At 31.5% G+C, this 16,223-nt stretch overlaps 1 protein-coding gene across 2 annotated transcripts; it reads left to right on the plus strand.

Moving 5' to 3' along the window:
* The first annotated feature begins 2,582 nt into the window (after nt 1-2,582).
* Cap-H2 (Chromosome associated protein H2) lies at nt 2,583-15,711 on the plus strand. 2 transcript variants are annotated; one of them, XM_075289841.1, is made up of 8 exons: nt 2,583-2,946; nt 3,324-3,505; nt 3,574-3,755; nt 5,065-6,647; nt 6,799-7,130; nt 9,369-10,322; nt 10,524-11,195; nt 13,667-15,711. In XM_075289841.1, the coding sequence occupies exons 1-8, from the start codon at nt 2,943-2,945 to the stop codon at nt 13,733-13,735; spliced, it is 3,978 nt and encodes a 1,325-aa protein (XP_075145956.1). In that variant the 5' UTR covers nt 2,583-2,942; the 3' UTR covers nt 13,736-15,711. The 2 variants fall into 2 exon arrangements, with proteins under 2 accessions (XP_075145956.1, XP_075145955.1); XM_075289840.1 differs by lacking the exon at nt 13,667-15,711 and having other exon boundaries at nt 10,524-12,121.
* Nucleotides 15,712-16,223: the final 512 nt, after the last annotated feature.

Below are 16,223 nucleotides of genomic sequence, written 5' to 3' on the forward strand. Positions count from 1 at the left end.
GCGGATCTGGAAAACGTTAACTTAAGCAGTCTGCTAATGTTTTTGGAAGAATCTGGTTGGTTCAACAAAGAAAAATAATCAAGAAGGTTCAGCGGTTAAAACTAGAAGTGCCCATATGTAATAGGTACTTTTAGTTAATGTGGTATCACAATGGACTGAATAGTCTAAGTGAGCCTGAATCTTAATCGGGCTGCCACTTTAACCTTAACCTTCGCATTTTTTGGTTTTGTATGGAGTTTCAACGCGAAAACCGAACAGAGTACCGGCCTTAACACAGCTAAGGATATTAATAGAAACCAATCTGACCATGCTATGTCGAACTTCCCGAACCGATGGATGGGTGTATGTCGATCTTCCCGAACATCCGGTTGGGCACCAAGTAAATTGTACAATCTTAAGTTGCCGGCCCCTTGGTCGCAAATCAGAGCACTCATATGCAGTTCTATTTTTAAGGCTGCATCTAAGTTTTCGGTTACCAACTCTTGCAGGAACTCCACGTTTGCTGATGATGCCAGTACATAACAACTAATAATATATTTCCAATCACTGCAACTTCATTTCACCATAAAGACAAGACACTTTGTTGCGTGAACCGGTATGCGCCAGCCATACCCCCGATCGTCGAACCCGTCAATTACATCTTCTCCCTTACAATATTGTAGTTCTTTTCTTACTTCCATTTCGTCGAATAGTAAAACGGCTTGACGTTCACGAATTGAAAAATTTATTACAACGTTTTTTTTTCAATTTTTAACAGGGGTCAATGCCAGTATTTATTTTTGAAATGGGACGCCGAGAGCTAATTTTTCACCCATAAAATTGTAGCATTTAGGTGAGGTCAAATAGATGCTTTGTGCAAGATTTTTTTCTTCATCTGTGTAGTTCTTTCTCTTTGCACAAAACATATTCGAAAATGTTACCCCTTTTTTTGTTGCTTTGCGATTAACAAGCTCCGGAGACCCAAGTCCTTTTTTTGAAGGATACTTATTGTTTTCTGAAAATTTTCTGCAATCCTGTTCAGTTCCTCAATACGAGTAAGTTTGCTGTCTATTTCGTGTAAATTCTGCGTATATTGATTTCTTGGATTGGCAATGTCTTCCTCCTTTTTATGCGCTTTACAGACTATCAGTTATTCCGGACGGAATGTCGGTGTTTGTAAAGAATCTTACAATGTGTCGGATCGATACGACTTGTCGGCGATGACTAAATAATCGGTAAATGTGTTATCGATCCCATAAACATGCAGCAGTATCGATTATGCCTTCGGACTTAACTTATAATGTGCACAATGTATGGGATATGTTCGACACGAGCACTGTCGTCCGGAGCGCATTCTCCTAAGTGGAATTGAGTCTGTGCAATTGAGTGCGATGACTGCGTTATTGAGTCACTGGTGAATTGTCAAGGTATGTCTCTATTTTAATTGGTCTATGATTCTACATTGACATTGTAATGCGTTGCCAATCGATTTTTTAAGATTGACAATGCAAATATATACAGATTGGCAATTAAAGACGAACCTATTCGGTCGACGAAAGCGACACGTTAAATACGTATTTATTTTTTTATATGCCATTACAATGTTAGCATTTTCGGCTACTTTTTCAAAATTTTATATGAAAACGAAACATATTTCTATTATGTCTTCATGAAATCTAAATGAAAAAAATGTATGCATCAATTGCAATCAATTTTCATCAATTTAATTTAATTTATTTGCTCAATTTTTTATCTTGAAGTCGTAAGCCCGATGAAAGATAAATTACATAGAACCAAGGAAATATATAATATACAAATTTTATGATTAATTTTATAAATTTAAATTAAGAGATAAATAATACAAATATATTGATACAAAATTAACAAAGCTTGGAGAAAATTGCTCAAAATATCTATTCAACAAGTTTTCTTTTTTAAATTTAATTTTTTAAATTAAATGAACATTTTTTGAAATCATTAGCGAACAACATATTTTTTTTTAATACATAAAGATTTTTTATAAATGACAGTTCTGTTAATAAACAGCGATTTCAATTATGTTTCAAAATGAGAAAAAAATAATGTCTTCAATAAAAAAACTTCGCCTTTTACCATACAAATGCTTAATGTGTATGAGGTATTATAGTATATGAATATTGTATAAAAATCTATAAAGTAGTCCATTGTAATTGCTTTATTTTGGCCATGCTCTGAATGAATAAATAAATACATAAATGTCGATTTTAATATTCAGTTTAGCCGCTTAATTGAAATAATCTTTTTTGGATTTTTTGTAAATTTTTTAATAATTAATATAAATATTATTTCTTAAAAATTGATAAAAAAAAAAGATAAAAAAACCTATTAAAAGATAATCGAAAGTGGTCAAAAGACAAAACAGTCTTAGAATTTGTTATTATGGCCCAGTAACTATAGAAAAATGATTTTTTTCGTATTAAGTTTACAAAATTTGAATCTCTGCCTTCAGAGCCAGTGAAAAAATAATGACTGCTTCAAATAGCCGTGGCAAATACATATCGGCGTCATTGACATTAATAATTTGTTATCGAAATTGCGCCATTTTATCGCTTGCCTTCAGTAACATGGCATCCCTAAGTGAGTACAGATCAAAACAGAAAAAGGAAATAATAATATAAGAAAATAAATAAAAATACTCCGCGATTAGTTAATATCGGCGTTAATGTTAAATATACACTATTAAATGTTAAATTAATGTGGTTACCTGTTTAAGCAGTGGATTTTTGTTTGGTATACTAATTTGCCCCCGCATAGAAATCACGCGTATCGAGAAAGGCAAACATGAAGATAAAATTGTGTACCATATTCAATAGCGAGGAAAAGGCAAATATATGAAATAAAAAGTGTAGTAATAAAATCGTGAAATAGCTATTTGAACATCTAACACCAATTACAATAAAGGATAAATATCTGTAACTAAAAAAATGGGTAAGTTAATTGCTTTTTGAATAGTACAGTTCCATTACACCCGTGTAACACGTACACACACACATATATACTCTAAACATACAGGTATATGGATGGAAGCGCTACCCATGAGGAAAAATTGTAATTCCTTATTGGAAAATGTGATTGGATGTGCGTTCCTTACAGTTTTACGTTAGGTGACAGCTTTTACCTGTAATATATTTATTGTTGTATTGATCTTTGATTCTTTTTGGATTATTAAGATCTCAATTAGAAGTCGGTACCTATTGATCCCTTTAATTGTGTGGCGGTGATGATGTGATTTATTATGTATACTTATATGTGAATTCTATGTTTATTCAATATTTTATGTTAAACATGCTTGTTCTGCATTCTAGATAATATTGCTGGTGCACTAAATGATATTTTACGGGCGGCTGATAAGCATCCAAATTCTCGGGTGGCAAAGCTTATACGCACTGTGGAAGAGGATCAATCGCAAAAGAATATAGTACTGTTATTAATTGAATTAGCTGATCATGCCGAGTTTGCAACGGATTTTAATATATCATTAAGCTATGTAAGTCCTTTGTAGCTCCACAAATTCTGCCTTTACATTATGCAAGTAACGAATTTTTCTCCCTGTAGTATTTGGATTTATTTGAAAGACTTGGAATAGACAAAGATTTAATATTAAATGAAGCTGGTCTTTTACTTGTAAACTCTTCAAAAATATATTCTAAACGAGTCGACTATGTCCAGAGTTTAGTAGAAAAACAAATATGCACATTATCCAATGCCGATAAGGAAATTCAACAGCAAAAGGAACAGTGAGTATAATTTATTCTAGCCGGTATTTGTTTTTGCGATTATTATTTTTTTAAAGCCATGGGGGATAGCGTATATTAAATATGCCAGCCATTCCGTTTGTAATACATCGAAATATCGATTGATATCCCTTAAAGTATTTATAGTCTTGATCAGGGAGAAATTCTTAGATGATCTAAGGATTACCCTACGTATGTTGTAATCACCCTGCATGCTTTTTTAGAATCAAGAACCCAATTTAGTTATTTGTTTCTTTAATTATCTACAATAAACAAGTTAATAATGGATTGAGAAAGTATATAATTTTCTTGGGTAACTTTTTGTCCTTTACTGCACACAAAAATTTTTTCTGATTCAATCACTAAATTAATTGGTCCAATTAATTTTTTAATTGAAATGTCTTCAATCACAGAAATTATAGTATCAATTATAAAATTAATTGACAGCCAATTCAAAAATTAATTGATACTATTAATTTGTGTGATTGATTTTTATTTCAATTAAATTTTTTTTTTGAATCAATTGCATTTTTATTTGAATATTTTTTAAAACTCGTTTAAGATTTTAATTGGAAACAATTTTTTTCTGTGTGTATTTAGCCTTTATGTATCGAAACATCTAAAGGCGATGTGAATCATGGTGAAATTCTTAGTAAGAAAATTGTAAAAATTCCCAGGTAAAAATTCCGTCTTTTAAAAATCAGGCTTATAAAAATTTTTTGGGATCCAGCCAAAATGATCGAAATTGACTGTCTTTCTTGACATGTCGTGTTTGATTTTTGTTTTGTTTCAATTAAAAAAAAAATTTTGAAGCAATTAAATTATTAATTAAATATTTTTCAAAATTCAATTTAAATGTTAATTGGAAAAATTAAAATTAATTGAAAAAAATAATTTTTATGATTGATATTTGTTTTGTTTCAATTAAAAAATGTTGAACCAATTAAATTATTAATTGAATACGTTTTAAAATTCAATTTAAATGTTAATTGGAAAATTTTTTGTGATATTTTTATCTGTGTGTAGAGATATATCAGAAAGCTTAAAGTCGACTTCTTCGAAGTATGAACATTGGACGTTTCCGTAATACATTTCTTTTAATATTGGTATTACTCAAAAACATTTCTTGTGTACTCTTTTTGGTTTATATATCTCCTACATTGAATATATAATTTGTAATAATTAAAAGGCTTACATTTTTACCTAAATTAAAATTTAAGAAGTAGCAATTTCAAATAGCTCTGAGGATGTGTTTTTTTTTACTAAAGAGCAGAAAAACAATAACATTTAAAAATAAATCAATGTTTTACAGAAATGAAAACGAGGAAACAAGTGAAACTACAACACCTGCCGAAAAACCTAAAAGAGGGCGAAAACGTGCTCTCGATACTCCAACGGATCCCTACGAAGTACAATTAGAACCGAAAAAGTTCAAAAAGATGACACCAGAAAAACGTTTTGCCCTTCCGAAAACTCCCACCAAAATAAAATCCTTGCCACGCAACATTGAAGTTGAGCAACAAATACATCCGGCATCATACATGTATGCAACCATCTATGATCTGGAAAACGAAGAAGAAGTTGATACAAAGAGAAACTATAAATTATTTACATATCAAGTCGAACATCGTTATAACACTCTTGTCCCGGATATTAATTTCCGTTTACATTTCAAAGTCAAAGATTACATAGATGCCCAAGAAGAAGCCGATGAAGAATCCAACGATGGCTACTATAATAGAAATAAAGAATGGCCCACATTGTCAGAAGAATATGTGCAGAAGTATATTAGTTTGGAAAATCATGTATTGCAGCTGGAAATCGACCCTACGAAATCATGGGAACCTTCAGAGAAAACGAAAAATGTGCCTTTAAATGTTACTGGAAGTGATGATCTGCAGAATGTAAATACATCTTTAGTAAATGATACTTCCGCTATAAATGATTCAGGAATGGGTACAAGCATTTTGGAAAGTTCTTTAGATATTACCCAAAAAGATAGCACAACTTCTGAAACATCTTCAAGTAATGCAACTGTTGTAGGGGAGATTGCTGATAAAACCGTAAATGATACTTTAAATAATACAAACGATTCGGCGCTAGGCGATAGTATATTGGACCAAACGAATCCATCTAATGAAACTACACTCGAGCTAAATAGGAATGAAGAAACTTCTGAAAATGATCAAGTTGATAAGGAGGCAATATCAACAGACGATTCGGCGCTAGGCAATAGTATATTGAACCAAACGAATCCATCTAATGAAACTACACTCGAGCTAAATAGGAATGAAGAAACTTCTGAAAATGATAAAGTTGATAAGGAGATTTCACTAACCAGTGAGAACGTGGCAATATCAACAGAAAATACTGATTTGGAGAAATGTTTAGCCCCCAAGGAAAGCGAAGATGTAAATGCAGAAAAAAAAGACCAAACCGAGACACAAGAAAATGGAGATAAGGAAAAAAGCGACGACGTACCCGTGGTTGAAGATGAAATTCCAAATGAGGAAAATGGCAATGATGGCAATTGTAATGAAGACACTAATGGGAACATTGCAAATGAAAAAGATCCTGATTCTACTAAGGAAACAACAGGTGATACTTTTGAGAATTCTGAGGTCGTTGTAGAAGCAGCAATTGAACCAAAGAATGCTATGGTCCAAAGTGACTCTACCAGCGACAACATTCAAACTACCATGGAAAATTCACTTACGGAAAATGAAGCTAAAGAAACGGAGAAAACTGCAACAGAGCTTACCACAGCAAATGAGGAAGAAATTTGTATAAACGAAAATCTGTCAAAAGACAAACATGTTCCCAACGAAAACACACTAAATGACAAAGATGATTTTCTAGAGTTGGAAATTCATGTAATGAGTGATAATGAAAATGGTGAGTAATATAAACAAAGAAATCAAAACAATTTTTTATTCCTTTTGTCAGGAACGGGATGTCCTTTTATCGACATTTTTTTTTATTTATTCATTATAATACAAAATATAATACAAACCCAATTAATGTTTAATTTTTCGATATTTTCCAGAACCTTCGGAACGACTACATGTGCAAATATCAACTACGGACGATGAGGGTGTGCATTTGTCCGATGTATTTGAAGGCGACCTACAGATGCTATCGCCAGTTATCGCCAATAATTCAAATAAAGATTTTACCATATTAATGGATGATAAATTGAGGGAGGCTCTAGCGAATGGAGAAATGGATAACTGTACTCAAGAAACTTACAATGTACCTGTGATACAACAACCGAAAGAATATCCGATTTTGTTGAACGTTTTACAAATACCACCGAAACTTTTAAAAAGAAAAATTCTCTTTAAATTGGGACCTGAAATGGATTTATATTTAAAGGCGGTAAGTTTAAAAGAAAAATAAGAAAAGTATTTAATTTTTATTCAAAAAATTTAGAAAAAAATGAAAATGTGAGGAGTGCATATATGGGTTAGATTCTTTTATGAATTACACGTCCTACTAATTGTCTAAACCAGTTGGACGTATAGCGAGTTAAAATAAGAATATATTTTCGCTAAGGGAATTGTGAAATTTTCGAATCGTCTGGTCACATCATTGTTAATATCGACTTTTAATAGCACTTATTAACCATTCCGAAATATACAACAAACCTAATATTTCTCCAATATGGCATTTCTATGTGAGAAAGGGTTTAGCAAGGCTTAATGATGACTACGAGTTTTATTTAAATTTTTATATTGATTCAAGGGCGGAAAAGATTTTTGCATAAGGCAAAAAATCAGCCGTGCTGATATATTGTATAACGATTTCATGTTTAACCCTTTCGACCCCGAATTTTTATAGGTATCGCTAATTTTTTTTTACTTTTAATCATGTTGAAGTCATTTAAGAAGCGTCTAGCCAAAATTTCGGGTTGCCACGCCCATTCGTTTAGGCGGTAGAGAATGTTGCCTGTGGGCAACTTTGGGCAATTGTGACTACAAAATAGTTTGTATTGTAATGATAGACGTATTACGTTTTATTGGATTTTTGTTAAGTTTTTTGTTATTTTACAGTAAATATATACTTAGATGCGCGCGTGAGTGGAATTTCCATCACGCTAAAACACATTCACGAAGAAATATTTATACTCACGCACGCCATGTGGGTAGGAATTCACGGTCACGAAATGAAACGTCATGCTCGCGCACGCTCACACATGAACAATGTTTACGTCACACGCTTTCGCACGATTCACGACAATTTTCGTAATTCACGACAAATTTCGTGAGTCACGAATATTTTCGGAACACGAAACGTGGCTCAGTAAAATTCTGGTAACGAAATTTCTCGTGACCCACGCTATTGAAATCTTAAGCGTGATTAAATAAGTAAAGGTGATTAAAATCGGTGAGCTGGAACTTAATCGTGAACGTGAATTTGTTCGTGATTGTGACTTTTTGTGTCTGTTTTACCGTGAGTGTGAATTTTATCGTGAATATGAATTTCATCGTTAACGTGAATTTTATCTTGAGCGTGAGTTGGATCGTGAGCATGGGTTGGATCGTGAAAGTAAATTTTTATCGGGAGCGTGATTTCGGAGAAAGTTTACTCACTCACAATCACGAACACAATTTGATTTTTACTCACGCGCCACGCATTTTTCTTTAATCACGTTCACGCACATTCACGAGATTTCGTTTAAATTTCATTCACGGCTTCGCGTGACTCACGAAAATGTTTTGTTTTTTTTTTTTTTCTTTTTTTTTTTAACCCATGTCAATTTAACTGGCGGTGTAAAAAACCAAAATATTATAAAACGTCAAGATTCGTGCTAATCCCCTAGTATGTTGCCAAGAAGTGGCTTCCTCCCTTTTTACGATTCCTTCCAAATTCCCCACTGCACTGCAGATATGTTTTCCACATCATCGCCGCATTTCTCGTCACTGGGACATCCCAAATGAAGTTAAAAATTTTTTCAATATCATTGTTTCTCAAACCTTTTTTCTCCAGGTCTTATGTCCACAAAAAATATGTAATTTTACTACCACAATTGCCCAAAGTTGCCCACAGGCAACTTTTCAATTTTAAAAATTTCTCATCTTTTGTTTTTTTGCAATTCTAAGATTTGACTTCCAGAAATATTTTATTTGACATGTACTACAATAGATTTAATAAAAACTTTCAACATTTTAGTTGTAATTTTTGAAAAAAGTCACATGTATAAAAACCTCTTTTTAAATTCGCAAAGAGGTGCGTATTAATGAAAAAAAATTTGCTAATTGACAACCAAATTAGCTGATTTTTCATTCAACTTGAAGAAAACACTTGTAGCTTTCGATACCGTTACAGTTTTATGAACAAAAACAACGCTGACAGTGAGTCTCAAAACACAAAAAGTTGCCCACAGGCCACTTTAGGGTCGAAAGGGTTAAGCCGTAATTAATTTTTGGATATGCACCGAGTGGCATTATAATTTCAGAAATTTGGTCACGAAATTTATAGTAAAATATTTTCAGACACTTATATTTATCTTTCTCTCCGTCTATCTGGGTTTTTTTGTCCTGGTCTAAAAAAACTCTATCATTACCGTATAATTTCTACTTAAATCCCTAAATTTATTTTAATATGTATTTTCAGAGATGTTTGAAGCCTACACGACCGGTTGCGCCAATCAAAGAATATCGGTTGTCCAAACAAATGCAATTCTTCGCTTTAAACAATAGCGATATGTCTGGGATTATAGACACTCCACCTAATAGTCCTGGACACCAGTCAGATTTTTATGGATTTTCGGATGAAGAAATGTTGCAGGACGACGATACAATGTGTAGCGAGTTTTGTGGTTTTAACGAAGAAGAGCCAAATAGAATTCCCATAACTCCTCATCGCCTAAGTCGTGATTCTGGTGTGGGAGTAGATGGGGCGATATTGACACCTGAAAAAGAACCCCTTGAAGTAATTTTTGAAGAAAATTCTCTTGATGTAAATAAATGCAAAGTTAACTTAAATGACGAGTTAACGAAAGCCCAAGATATGCAAACAACGGATGAAATATTAAGTGACCTACCGGATTCTATAAGAACTGCATTGGAGGCTGAAATACAAGATGTAATAACAACGGATGTTACAAATGGCGATACAGAAATGACAAGCACAATATCGCTTCAAGTAATCGAAGAAAAAGATAACTCGAAAGAATCCTGCAACAATGGTGTACTTGGAACAACAGACGAGGATAAGTCAGAGGAGTCTATAATCGAGCCCACGGAAGATAAAGATGATGAAATTGATACAAACACAAAGGGAGACGAAAACAATGAAACTCCATTGGATAAAGAGATGACAAATGAAACAAGTACCACCGGAAACAATTCTACAAATACAAGCGAGAGAGAAAACGCAGAAGATAAATTGGAAGAAAAAACGATAGCTGACGTAAATAACACGGAAACCAGTCATCTAAACCAATCGTTGAATAACGATTACTTGGAAGACGATACTGTTCCATTAGACATAGCAACTATATTTGAGGACAATAGCCAACAGGAGAATGAATTGTTTGATTTGAATTTGCATGGTGCAAAGACAAAGGTAATTGATTTATTTACAACAAATTGTCAATATTTAATATTGGACTGAACAGTCCAAATAAGCCTGAATAACGGGCTGTCACTATACCAAACCTGACCTAAACTTAAACATGCGAACATCAATCTTAACTCAACTAGTGCCTGTTTCTTTTTTTCTATTTTTTTACCAAAATTTTATTTTTCCTTTTAATTCCATTTACAGATTCAACAATGGCATGAACATTTGCGTCCCATATTGGCCAAATCTAGAGAACGTCATCATTTTGATGTTTTCCAATTGGGTACAGAAATCATTGATACCATACAAGCAACTCACACAGGAGGTGAAACCACATTCAATGATATAATGCATGATAAGGATAAATCGTATGTATCACGTTATTTTCTATCAACGCTTTTGCTGGCCAATCAAAGCAATGTAAATATATCGGTAAACAACAAATCGAGTGAAAGTCCTTCAGATTGGTCTGATATTGGACTCAAATTGTTAAGTACAAAACGTCACACTGTTGCAATAGAAGATAACATAGGTATGGTCCATAACAAAAAGCGCAAACAAGATATTGAAACTGTAGAACACGAAACAAAGAAGACGAAAAAGAAAATGATTGTAGTGGATGAAGACGAGGACGAGGATGAACCCCTTGTTCTTCTGCAGAAATCAAGCAAACCCAAGGTGAAACGTTCTGCCACTATTAGTCCGACAAAACATTTAAAAGAAAAGAAATTCAAAGGAGAGCCGACGACGAGTACACCTCAAATCAAAAATACGAAAGATCTTCAAATCATAAGTCAAGAATATCTACCACCTCTTGCTGCTGAGGTGCCTTCCACCAGCAGACAGGCTAATCAGGCAAATATTACACAACCAGAAGTAAATCTTAATACTATGCGCGTAATGTTGAAACCTATTGAGAAAATACCCAGACAAGGAGATGACCATGACTCGGGCATTTTCTCATTAGATGAAGTATCAATGTCTTGATAATAGAAGAGACATATTTTGTTGAATATTTTGTTGAATATGGTACAAATATATAATGTTTTAATCTAACTACTTTATTATTTAGATTTCATGTTTATTTCGTCAATTAATGTTTTAATTTGTCACCATATTTTTTTACATTTGATTTTTAACCTAAATCTTATTTTGAATTCTACGAAACATATCGAATAATTGGGCCGATTGGCCTAAGATAGTAGTAGTTATAATATAATTATTATAAGTTAATTTGTAATTTTAAATATTTTTGTGTTTTAGTTATAATTTTATTTAGATCTTCGTTTAATTGTCGTATAGATTTAATATTTTTTGTGTACTATTTGCATTCGAAGGATATAAAGTCCTTTTTATAATTGATTTTATGTTTATTTTATTTTCAATTGTAAATTTAAACTTAACATATTTGCTTAAGAATTTATAAACTTATAAAAATGCCTTTAAAATTAACAATATTTTTTTTTGTAGTCTTATTACAAAAAAATACTAACATGTAATGTTTTTTTCTGTAAATGGATAGGTTCTTATGGAAATAGAATGTACTCTCGTAATAGATATATTGATCTTAGAGGGAATATAATAGGCCTACCAAGTCAATTAACTGTTATTTCCATAAGAATCAAATCAATTCTAACAGTGAATAATTTTTAGATAATAATGTAAGTGATTTCATAAGTGATACAAGTTTATTAAGAATCCAGTGTACGTAATATTTCTCAATGCAATATTTTTTTTTAATTTACAAATTGTCAATGTTATAATAACATTCATACATATATAATAAAAACACAGACACGCAATTGGAAATCTTTGAAAATATATGGAATAGATAGTGTCAAAAATGGGTTTATCGGTTTGCATAACCGAAAGAACCTATCTAAATTATAATTGAAAAATATATAAATAAAATGTCATTATCACCAATTAAAAATTGTAAGGTCAAGCTTAGATATGGTGCACTCATAGAAAAAAGTCTGCTAAAAACATCAGTCGATGTCTGCTGCTATATTTTTGTACTTCAGGATCTGACAAATAACAAATTATAAAATTTTTAGGTTATAAATTTTTCCCCAAAACATATTAATATACTTACAAGTCCCTAAATGCGATCAGCTAACATTTTGTTTGCTGTTATTCCTCAATTTGATAAATATTCAGATTTTTGGGCAAATGCTACAACATAGCTATTAATAAAATATTGTTTTAATTGTATTAAGATAGCCACTAAGTTGGCATTTTTATTTGTTTCAGCCAAACTAAAACATGTTTTAGTGGAATCGGACTTAAAAAATAGCAGACAATGTTTTCCATTTCCGCGAAATGTGACTGCTTTCCCTTTTTCAGCAGACTCTGCTGTTTTAGCAGACTGCTGTTTCTACTAACAAATTTTTTTGGGTGTGTATGATATCTGTTGTTGTAAACGAATTCAGGCTAACAAGTCTATTGTGATGACATAAGCCTAGTACTAAGATCACAATTTCGCACGAAAAACTGTTATACTATATATAAAAAACGTTTGCGCGGAATAACTGCGAAGGATTTATTTTGAGTTTTTATTTTTGTGTGCAGCTAGTCATACAACTCTGAAATTTCTGCACGAAAAAATAGGCAAACATATTATTTCGCAAAAATTAGTTAACAGTCCTGTGTTTTGGGAACCTATACATTATGATAAAGACTGATATTCGTTTTACGCAGTTATACTCCATTTAAAAATCGGGAGTAACTACGAAATCTTTGTTTCCAACAGATAGTGATGCATATTATTGCGCACAAATAATTTAACAATCCTGTGTTTGGGATCCCATTCACGGTGATAAATGATGAAATTCGTTTTCGCAGAAACATTCGAAAACGTGATCTAGGCCTATGATAATGATTTTGATATTCGAAAAATGAATATGTATCAGCGTGAATAGGGTGGATTATTAACTTATTTTTGCGAAATTATATGCATACATATTTTTCTGTGCGAAAATGCCAGAGTTCCATCATTATGCGTTCAAAAAAGCTCAAAAAACAATGAATCTTGGAAGTAGACTTAATGTGGACATTACATGCTTTTTCGAATTTTATTTTACCGAAATAGTTTGAAGGCTAGGTGTATATTTTTACTAAAGGGATACCTTTCACAAATTTGATATACATGCAATTCGCATATTACTCACTTTACGTAACCCATATTATATATTTTGAAAACTTACGATAAATATAAATTTTAATAAACCCTTATCAAATCACGGACATAGTTATCTAATATCGACATTGTATTGTTTTTGTAAATAGAGTTTATACCAAATTTCATTTATAAAAGAAAAATAAAAAAATCATTTCTTTCATTACAGATTTTAGAACATGATCATTGTATAACCAATCATGTGCATAAAAAAAGTCCTGATTCGGCGATTGCCTGATGTTTAAAAGAAACCCTTATTTTCAAATTATATACATATTTTATTTAGGCAGACAGTAAGTAGCGTGAAGAAATTATGAATATGCACCATTGTATTCTCAACAGGAAGGCGGCAGTCCTTGAGTTGAGCGGAATTATATGAAGAATAAGAAATGGTCCATATATAGGAAAATTTATTATTTCCTAGAATGCAATCTAAATATAAATTGAGGATTTGATGAAGTTTTGGCAATTAGAGTGTGTAAATAGGTAAACTCGTCGTTCCATTCACGCACACATATATTTTTGGACATATTTTTAGCGATTAATGTCAATTAACGCTATCCCTAATGTATCTGCAACTCGTCGGATTCATTGATTCATTCAAAGACAAACATATTTTGTTGTGAAATTTTCAATTCGTATAAATTACATGCATCACAGATACATTAGGGATGCCGTCTTTGACATGAATCCCTAAAAAAATCTACAATAAAAATTTGTGTATCTGAATAGTTAATTATGTTAAGGTTGTCCATAATGTTTGGAATAATGTGATAGAAACACTCAAAAATTGCATTAACCATTATTTTAGGAACCTTATTTGGAAGCTAAACACTTTAAATTCTCTAAATGTAAATAATTTATAAATGTGAACATTTTAATGTACATATACATAGTATATAGTGTTTTAACTCCCAAGGAGTTAAAATCAACCCACTTCATAAAATAGTTTTAGGCCCAAGGCAAATTTTTATTATTTTAGTAGACATACTATTTTAGATTTTATTAAGTGCTATGTAAAAACCACATAGGTAATAAGGACTAGCTATATTTATTTCATATCATTTTTAGTGGTTTCAATTTTATGAAATTTTGTCCAAATATTGCAATTTTTATGCTCATTTTATGACTTAAATTATATTATAAAAAAAATGTTTTAAAATTAGCTTTTTATTGTATTCAAATATGGGATCTAACATAAAATGGTAAATTTTGCTTAAAAAAGGAGGCAAAGGGAATGCTCTGAAATGTTTTTTGATACCTCAGTCAAATGAAACACTTCCTTCATACCAAATTTTCGAAGAATAAATATTTTGTCAAATCGCTTTCACTAACTCCCATATATTGCCTCAAGATGTAAAACCTTATTTTTTACCGCTGCATAGAGTTTGTTTAGTTTTGTTTATTTCGTTTTGAAGTTATCTTTTTATGTTTGCTTTCTAATGCCTTTTTCACAATGTCCAGTAACTTTGGAAGTAAGACTATTAATTTTACTATTATATGTTGTTCCGATACATACGAATTAAACTGCAGATACATGCCGTCGGTTTATTGTAAACCATTCACATTTGGTTCGTTCAAAGATCCATAATGAAAATACAGTTGAAATTATATGTAGAGAAATCCGGCGTTTGTTCTGAAGAGACAAATCTACGACGTCCGACAATATATGTTAGTCTGAGTGGTCCATTTAAAGATTGTGAAAAACGGAAGCTTTTATTTCCACTTGTGTTTATTATTTAAGTTTATTTTTTTTGTATTCTTTTGAGTTTTTTCATTTATTATTGAGTTCTATGTTTTACTTTTAAATTATTTTTTCTTTCAGTTCGCTATATTCTCCTTTCTTTTTTTATTTTTGAATTTTTTCTAGTTTTCTTAATTATTGTAATTTTAATTTTTTGTTTTATTTGCCCTTATCAGCGGTTTAATTTAAATTCTTATAGTAATTGCTTTACGACATAATTTAATTCTTGCTATTCCCAACTAAATGCAAACCTGTATTGAAATATGTACCGATTTTTAGCAATGTATAATAATGTAAATATACCATACTTAAATTAGAATTTATAATGCAAAATTGTAAAATATATTATTGTTTCAAATTGTAGGTACTTATTATAAATGATAGCTTTACAGAGAATTATATTTTCATAAAAAAGGCTTTGTAAAAACAACAAAGTCAAAAAACAACAATAAAAAACGATAAAAAATTAAGTGGTTTTAATTTATTTACACTCTCATCCAGCGCTTAGCAAAACTGGTGTATGTGGTGTTCTGCAACAGTCTAACAATTCCATTGCAATGCCACAGGCTGTGATGTTCTGTACTATCTTATCAATAGTGCTGTCCGTTTCTATGACATACTCAATGATACACCCAAAAGAAAATACTGCTACAACAGCAGAAAATCTGCTGAAAAGGGGAAAGCAGTCTCTGTTTGCTGAAATAGCAAACATTGTCTACTATTTTCTAAACTTGTTTACTTTTAAACATGTTTCAGTTTCGTTGAAACAAAGAAAAATGTCATAACAGGGGCTACGTAACGAAATAAAAACGATAAATTAAAATTATATCTTGTATTTGCCAAAAAAAATTGGAATATATCTCAAATTAAGGCATAACAGCAAACAAAATGTTTGTTGATCGTATTTAGGAGATTTTTAGGATATTATATGGCGGGAATATATGAAAAACTATTTTTGATACTTGGAGGAAATACTTTGGAT

This window comes from Haematobia irritans, chromosome 1, assembly GCF_050003625.1.
Source record: "Haematobia irritans isolate KBUSLIRL chromosome 1, ASM5000362v1, whole genome shotgun sequence".
NCBI lineage: Eukaryota > Metazoa > Arthropoda > Insecta > Diptera > Muscidae > Haematobia > Haematobia irritans.